Raw genomic sequence first — 7791 nt, 5'->3', positions numbered from 1 at the left:
GGGGGGATAGAGAGAGGATAGAGAGCATGGCAATACAATGCACATGCACACACTTAGACATTCATACACATACACACACACACACACACACACACACAGGAGAGCAGTTAGCTGACCGATCCTGTCAGATTTAAGCTGTGCAGGTCAGAGAATACACAGGGGCCTCTGTGAAAAGGCACCTGCCGGGGAAACATGGCTGATGGTAGTATCATGTAAAAAAAATTATGACTAGGTGAGGAATTAAGAGAGAAGACATGGTGTTAGGGAGTAGTGGGTGGTGGCGCTACTTCTGGATTTGAACCACAGCGCCAGCGCCATACGGTCAATCCAAAGCAGGAATACACACACATAAAAAACCTTAACAGACACACGGACATGCAGACGCTGTGATGCTCAATGCTTTTAGCACCCCAAGACATCTGCCCACCACCCATTAAACTGTGGAAAGGTGCTGGAGGAAGTGAAATGAGTCCCTCAGACCGGTATGGAGGCGAGCTGGGTGACAGGAATGTGGGATGTGCATGGCGGGAAGGGTTCAGGGCTTGGGGACCAGGACGGGTCAGCTGTGATCGTGCTAGGCGTTGTACACCGTCTCCCCCGAGGAGATCTGCGTCAGTCTCTTGCTGGAGCCCCACAGCTTCCGCGTAATCTGGCCCGAACGCATCTGAGAAGAGTGGAGGAAGAGTACGAGGAGGAGGAGGAAGAGGAGGGGGGAAGAAAAGCGTGAAGTCAAAGGAAACAGGGGGGGGGGGGATATGATTCATGAGTGATTGATTAATTCATTGGAGCTTGATTGACTTGTGAATCTTGTGAGGCATTAAAGAAAAAAATCAAAGCTTGATTCACTTTGGTCAATTTGAACAGAAAAAATGAAAAGCAGAAAGATGCGATGATTCACATCAAACTATTCAGAGGGGGGACATCCTCCGACATCTACAACACCACACTATCTACGTTATCAAAACATTAAAGTCTATCTTGGCGCAAGATTCTTAGTTTGCATTATTTGATTGTAGCTACACTGTTAATATGGCTTGAGTTTGCAGAAGCGTTACTTAGTATTGAGTTTGTTTCACAGCATATTTGTTATAGTTGTAGAGTACACTCAAACACGTGACATAATGACACTTCAGGTAAACAGCAGGGGGATGGAGTTTATCCCAGGTCAACGGCCAAATCAAGTCAAATATTGCACAGATGCCAAATATTTTGAAAATAAAAAAAAAAACAGACTGAGGTAAGCACTACACGTTGTTATCATATCACAGTCGCAATTCTGGTGGCCGCTGAGTCTGCTCGGCTGTGTGCTGAAGGAATGTGTTATTGTCATTCTGTGGGGCTCAGATGTCAGAGTGTGTTTGGTTAGGGAGGAATGAAGCCAAATGACTGAATGTGGGCGACAATCATCCCTGAGAAAGAGAGGTGACTGTGGGTTAAAAGGTCTTTGAGGACACTGAGCATTGCAACACGGTGTGCAGCAGGTTCATTTGTGTGTTTGAATGGGTGTATGTCAGATCTACAGCAATGGAAGTGGAGGAAGGGACTAGGGGTGCTTGGGTTTCTGGGAGCTGGAACTGGGGCTGAACACCAGCTGGTCGCACTGGTGCAGCAGGTGGGTTGGAGAGCGAGCTCGGAGTGGGGCCAGCAGGGGGGAGGCCATGAGCGGCGATCCCTCCAGGCTCTGAGCGATGTAGTTCCTCAGCGAGTTCTTTACCTCCGCCGGCTTGCCCACGCCCACGATGATCAGCTTGCCGTCCTCCAGGCCCACCAGGACGTGGCTCTGCTCCTTGGTGACCGAGACGCTCCGCACCGGCACCCGCATGGCCATGGGCTCCGTACACAGAGACAGACTGCACAGGAGAAACAGTTAAATCTAAAAATGTCCATATGTACCCAGACTGCTGTTAGAGCTTTATTAAAAAAAAAAAAAGACAGGACAAGCTTCAAAATCTCTATCAGAATCTGATAATAAGTTTAAAAATATATGGGAGTTTACCTGTACAGGTCACGGATGGACAGGTATCCCTGCTCGCTGCCAATGACTACATGCTCCCCTGAAACACACATGTCAGTCACCTGCTCCTTCAGAGGCTCGCTGCAGAGGTGCTTCCCATTTACAGAGTAAAGATGTAGAGCGTTTTTATCCTGAGAAGAGAAAGAAGAAAAAAAAAAAGTGACATTCAGTGAGTCCCAGATTCCCCTCTTTAGATGCGGCGTCTGTGTGTGTGAAACAAACTGTGCATGCACCTTGAGCGTTGCTTTGCCTTCAAGGCAGGTGTGGACCAGCAGGTGACCCTCCCAGGACACGGCCAGGTGGAGGATGGAGAGCGGCAGGGAGCTGTCGCACGGCGGCCGCAAGCAGCGCATGTACTGACCCCGACGCACCGTGTGGATGATCACTGTCCCATCCTGGGGCACAAGAAGTGGAAGCACACATTAAATAAGACACGCACAGATTTACATTCATCTACATTGTCATGGTTTTCATTCGAAAAGTCAAGCTAATACATAAAATACTTCCATTTCACTTGTGCCAGCACTCCACTTAACAAACCGCCCGGCTTCTCCACTTTTTATGATGAGAAATTTTGGATCCAACTATTTTTGATTAAAGCCAAATAACAACACATATACAGCATTGCCAGTGTCCATCGTTAAATCTAGTCCATTATATTACTAACAAATACGAATCAATAACTAATTTACCTGAAACAACTGTTCTTTTTTCCAAGTTTAAAGATTTAGCCTCCAAGATTCTTGTAAAATTTAATAAAAATGAAAGTTTTACTCAGCTGTAAAAGTTGATTGAAAAGTCTCCATAATTATTCTATTTTGCTACATTTGCAAGATCAATGTCATTTCACATTATAAGCCACTGACTTTCTAAACCCTCCAGTTCCAGCTCATTATCTCAGCATGCAATTGAAAAGATTTTCAATAACGCACATGATTCGATATCCAGCCTGGCTCCATTGGATTTTTTATACATGTATGGTTCACATGAATTTGCAGGATGACAATTAACAAACGCTACAAAACCAGTGGTGAGCAGTCCGGTGTGCGCTCTTACCCGTGATCCAGACACAGCCATGTCCAGCTCTGTGCTTATGCTGACACTGACCACCTCATCCGTGTGTCCGTACAACACCTGCACCGGTTTGTGATAGAGACCCACAGGAGCTCCACCCTGTACGACACAGCAAACAAACAAAACAGTCGAAAGAGAATGTGTCTGGTCGCACGACACGAAGAGAGACGACGGTCGAGAAGAAGTCTAGAGCCAAATAAGTAATACTGACAAATGAATACGGGTCATTCACTTTGAGAATGATGTAATTATTCAAGGTTCCCATATTATTGAGTAACGAACACGTTGAGTTAAATCGGTTACTTTAAAACTCTTATTTGTAGATCAATATCTGTCATGGTGTATAAGCAAGTCGTGGCTGTCCTAACCTGCTGCAGAACCTGCCACACCATGCAGGTTGTGTCCCTGGAGCCGGAGATCAGGTGGATGCCGCAGTGGTCTGTTGACAAGCAGGTCACAATGTCTGGAGGAGACACACAAAATCACTGATTATAACAGCACATATACAAAAGGGACACGACACTGAGTCATAAACTTAATTCAAACTGTGTATTTTTATCATGCTTTACTTTCCCAGGCTGCGTGTTGTCTAATGCTCTAATGTTTTCATTACGAAGCAGGATTTAAAGGTCAGTGAGGTAACTTCAGGCTTATGATGGTGGTTCATGTACATTGTCATCGTGCATTGAAATTTTTTTTTATATTTATTTTTTTATTTCCTCCCAAGTCCTGTTGCATATTAAATATTATGAGAATATATGTTGGTATTCAAATTAAGTTAAATATGAATTTGTTTATGATAACGTCAGGTTGAGACTAGGCATATACCGCTAATTGATCCAGGTAATGTGGGTGAGCTTTCAGTAAATATTGGAACTGAGGCCTTTGGTTTATTCAGTCTTTCGACCACTATTTGAGCACTTTGTCCTGAATGGATTTTAAGTTTTGTTGCTTTATGAAGTTAATTTAGAACAATGTTTGGAACATTTCTAAATGAGTGACATAAATTAATCTTAATCTTTGAAGTGATGAGAAGTTGTAAAAGTGAGGTGGAACTAGGGTTACTTTCATCAGATGAAACTAAACGAAGTATATTCGTCAACAACCATTTTATCTCTGACAAAAAGGAGACGATGACGAGACGGCACTGACTGTGACTATCTTAACATGTGATATTGTTGACGAAAAATTACGACACTAAAATTTAATTCATAAAATGACAACTTTAATAAAATCTCTCTTTTTGTCAGAAGGCATTACTGATGCACACAACATGCTAGGGAGAAAGAGGCACTTAATGTAGATATTTGGTCCCTTTTCAAATACCTAATTATATCGGACGGCAAGCCATGTGGTATAAGATTTTTGGAAACAACACTACAAACTTGAAGCAGCATATCAAGTCTCCTTTGCAATAAAAATTAGAACAAAGCTAACATTCAAATTTTACAAAACATTTCATCTATATGTGAGATGAGTGAAATAAAGACTAAAATGATAAATCTCTATTTTAGTTAGAGAAAATTGACCAAAATGCTAATCAAAATTGAGTTAGAAAAGTCAAAAATAATTGTGATGGTTAATGACTAAAACTACACTAAAATACCTTTGATTTTCTTTTTGACTAAAATCAGACTTTTAGTAAACTAAAACTTGATTAATAAAAATAGTATACAGTGGACTAAATATGACAAAAACTAACTAGGACATTTGACACAGGACTAAGACTAAATTTTTTAAATGGCTGACAAAATTAACACTAGGTGAAACGACCACTTACTCAATGGTTTTTTTAATGCAAAAATTTCATCACAAAGCTGAACTAAAAGAATAAGACTAAAATGGTCAATGCAGTGATTTAATGGAATATACAAATGTAATTATACTCAGATATATTTGTGCCCTAATGATGGGGCATTGATATTATAAGCCTATTAACTTTTGCATTCACACAGTTGGAGATTATTTTGCTAGCTGTCTTGTCCACTGTTGTATTTTGCTTTCCATTTGTAAAATATGACACTCTGCTGCCAGCAGACTTGTCCATGTTTGGGATTGATCGTCTGCTGGATTAGAAAACCCTGGGTGGACTTGCCGAGCTGATAACCAGCGTCGTGTGACCACTTAGCTTGCTTGCCATCGTTAGGGTTAGTGAAGCCAGATAACGAACATATGTAGAACCGGCTTTATAGTTTAGGCCCCAGGCTGCAGCCCAGTACAGCAGCGTTGTGCTTAAACCTATTTCCAGTCTAGAAATTGAATCTAACAGCTATCAGGTGGTTATATGTCAACTTCTTCAGGTAAACTGCAGTGTGAGGAAGAGCTAATTATTTTGAATAGAGACCTGGCCTGTTTGATTTGGATGTAACACAAGTGAAGATGCAGAGTTTGCGTCACTGGGATATGTGTAGGGCGCGTGTTTACCCATGTGTCGGATGTGGTGTCCCACAGTCTTGCCCTTAACCAGGGAGGTGACCCGGAGGCTGTTGTCCCAGTGACCACCGCTGAAGAGCAACTTGCCATCGTGGGAGACCACAAACAGTCCCGCTGTAACCTCCACGCCAGGGGCGAAGGGACCGGACAGCAAACGCTGGGTCCTAGGTGATGATGGTGAAAGGAAGCCAGACAAGCTTAGAAAAATGGCGGTAAAGGCAGCATTACATCGTTTCCCAGCTGGCTACTCTGCTGTAAATGTAGTGCACACTGTGGGTGTTCTCACTTGGTGTTGGAGACAGTGGGGTCCTTAATGAAGGTGAAGTAGTTGGAGATGTTCTTGTTGTAAGGCAGCCATCCATGAGTCCCAACCAGGCAGTTCTGACTAACTGTCACCTGGAGGCAGCACAAACACCATGAAGACATCACTTTAAATCGCCTGCCCTTCATTCATCATTCATTTTGTTTACAAAGTCAGACTCACCATGGTGTCGGGGCTGCCCTGGGTGATGAAAGAATGGGACTGGTTCTTTGGCACCACGGCCTTCACCAGTGGCACACTGTCACTGATGCCCTGTAATATGACGGGGGACCGAATTGAAATCAAAGTTATTATAGAGGGATTATTTCATGGTAATATTAAAATCAAATGCCAGATTAAAAAAAAACAAAACAGGTTAGAAAAAATACTTCTCATGGGTAAATGAGCAGTAGAGATCAAACCTCAACAAAGAAGGATTTGAGGTCGCTGAGGTGTTCGAACATGCTGAGGGGACACGAGTCTAGCTGAGCCTTCCTCTTTTCCACCTCCTCCTGAGACAGACGCACCGGATGGGGCTCCTATGCAGCCACACACATACAAAAATCGGATTAATCACCATATCATTCACCTTGAGTCATGATTAGCTGCAGGCTTTTGGTTCTTTTTAAAAAAAAAAGGTGTCTGCACCTTGAGTAACTGGCAGGGTGTCTGTCCGAAGTTGCTGATCATGCCTTCCACGGCCTTACGCTCCTTTTCATCAGTGATGGCATCCAGGTCCACCGCCCCTGCAACACCAAAGAACTTAAAATATCTAAGTATGTTTTTACCATTGTTATATTACAGTTTAGAAAAACACCATTAATTAAATATGTATTTGATGATGTAATCCTGACTGAATGCTTGTTTTTTAAATCTAAATTTACATCCATTTGTAAACAAAGTGTTGCCAAAAGCATTTTAAAAAGACCATAAAACCATGACACGACAGCGTGACAGCTGCTCTAGATGCTTTACCCTCATATGTGCAGTAGTAGAAGACGTTGAGGGCCTCCACCGCTGCAGGGCCCCTCTGCTTGTAACCGAAGATCAGATCGATCCACTCGTGAAGGTGGGCTGATACGTACTCCGACTCCTGTCACAAAAACACACACCACCACACCTGGTCGTAAACCAGCCATTGCACAAATACACATACACTAATAAGGTTTCTGAACACTCTGTGCTGATGTTAATGTTAGGGTAAGGTTTTAATCATCTTTTTTCTTCTTGCACAATATTTTCTGAGAATGATCCCTAAGGAGCAAAGTCATACTACAGCAGTAGAGCTAAAACTTCAGCTCACCAGGGCTTTGCGGTGCTTGTAGATGAAGTCCTCAGGGGACTTGGCCCATTTGGGCAGAACAACGTCATTTACTCTTTCCTTGGAGATCTGCAGGCGACCCAGATCAAAGCCTGGGTGACAGCAAGAGGACAATAGAAAAGAAAGAGAGGGGTGAGGTATAGAGGAGGAAAACCAGTGAAAGAAGACCGGGATCAGGGAAGGAATTCAAAATATATTTATGATGATTCTCACAACTGGACTCTCTTTAACCCACGGGAATAATTAGAAGAAGCAAGGCAACACCGTAAGTTCATTTGCCAAGGCGGAATCTGATAAATATTTGTAATCATATTTCATTTTTCTTTAAATTACCTATCAGAGCTATCCACTGCACACTTATTCTAAAGTAGGTCTGCATTCAATTATAAACAGTTAAGCATGTGTTGCTCTTGCCATCATCAACATAGAAGTTAGTTTGTGTGGATCCTTTATACTCAAACCTCACCATTTTGGTTCTCAAGGAATTCTGGGAAATAGAAGAACTCAGGGATGAGCTCCTTGACGTCATTGGGGTTGTCCATGAGAGTTTGCCATGTCGCAGGGATGGAGTGGAACTGGCGGTCTGCACAGTCAAACCTGAGACAAGGAAGGATGAGCATCACACAATAGAGTAAACACACTACGACT

General features: G+C 42.8%; 1 protein-coding gene across 5 annotated transcripts in view; it reads right to left on the bottom strand.

Moving 5' to 3' along the window:
- Nucleotides 1-6: 6 nt before the first annotated feature.
- The window catches only part of nbeal1 (neurobeachin-like 1), a 45790-nt gene continuing 38005 nt past the window's right edge, over nt 7-7791 (bottom strand). For 3 of the 5 annotated variants that reach the window (XM_046054507.1, XM_046054526.1, XM_046054514.1), the window contains 13 exons: nt 7610-7740; nt 7126-7235; nt 6798-6915; nt 6471-6568; nt 6245-6361; nt 6006-6095; nt 5808-5917; nt 5513-5685; nt 3457-3551; nt 3071-3187; nt 2248-2409; nt 1997-2145; nt 7-1850 (listed from right to left, as the gene is read on the bottom strand). In XM_046054507.1, the coding sequence (XP_045910463.1) occupies nt 1544-1850; nt 1997-2145; nt 2248-2409; nt 3071-3187; nt 3457-3551; nt 5513-5685; nt 5808-5917; nt 6006-6095; nt 6245-6361; nt 6471-6568; nt 6798-6915; nt 7126-7235; nt 7610-7740 (1777 nt within the window). In that variant the 3' untranslated portion in view covers nt 7-1543. The remainder of the gene's footprint in view (nt 1851-1996; nt 2146-2247; nt 2410-3070; nt 3188-3456; nt 3552-5512; nt 5686-5807; nt 5918-6005; nt 6096-6244; nt 6362-6470; nt 6569-6797; nt 6916-7125; nt 7236-7609; nt 7741-7791) is intronic. The other 2 variants (XM_046054520.1, XM_046054533.1) reach the window with 1 other exon arrangement.

The sequence above is a fragment of the Micropterus dolomieu genome, linkage group LG01, assembly GCF_021292245.1.
Source record: "Micropterus dolomieu isolate WLL.071019.BEF.003 ecotype Adirondacks linkage group LG01, ASM2129224v1, whole genome shotgun sequence".
NCBI lineage: Eukaryota > Metazoa > Chordata > Actinopteri > Centrarchiformes > Centrarchidae > Micropterus > Micropterus dolomieu.
The sequence above is the reverse complement of the archived record's forward strand: the minus strand, read 5'-3'. Positions and strand labels throughout refer to the sequence as shown.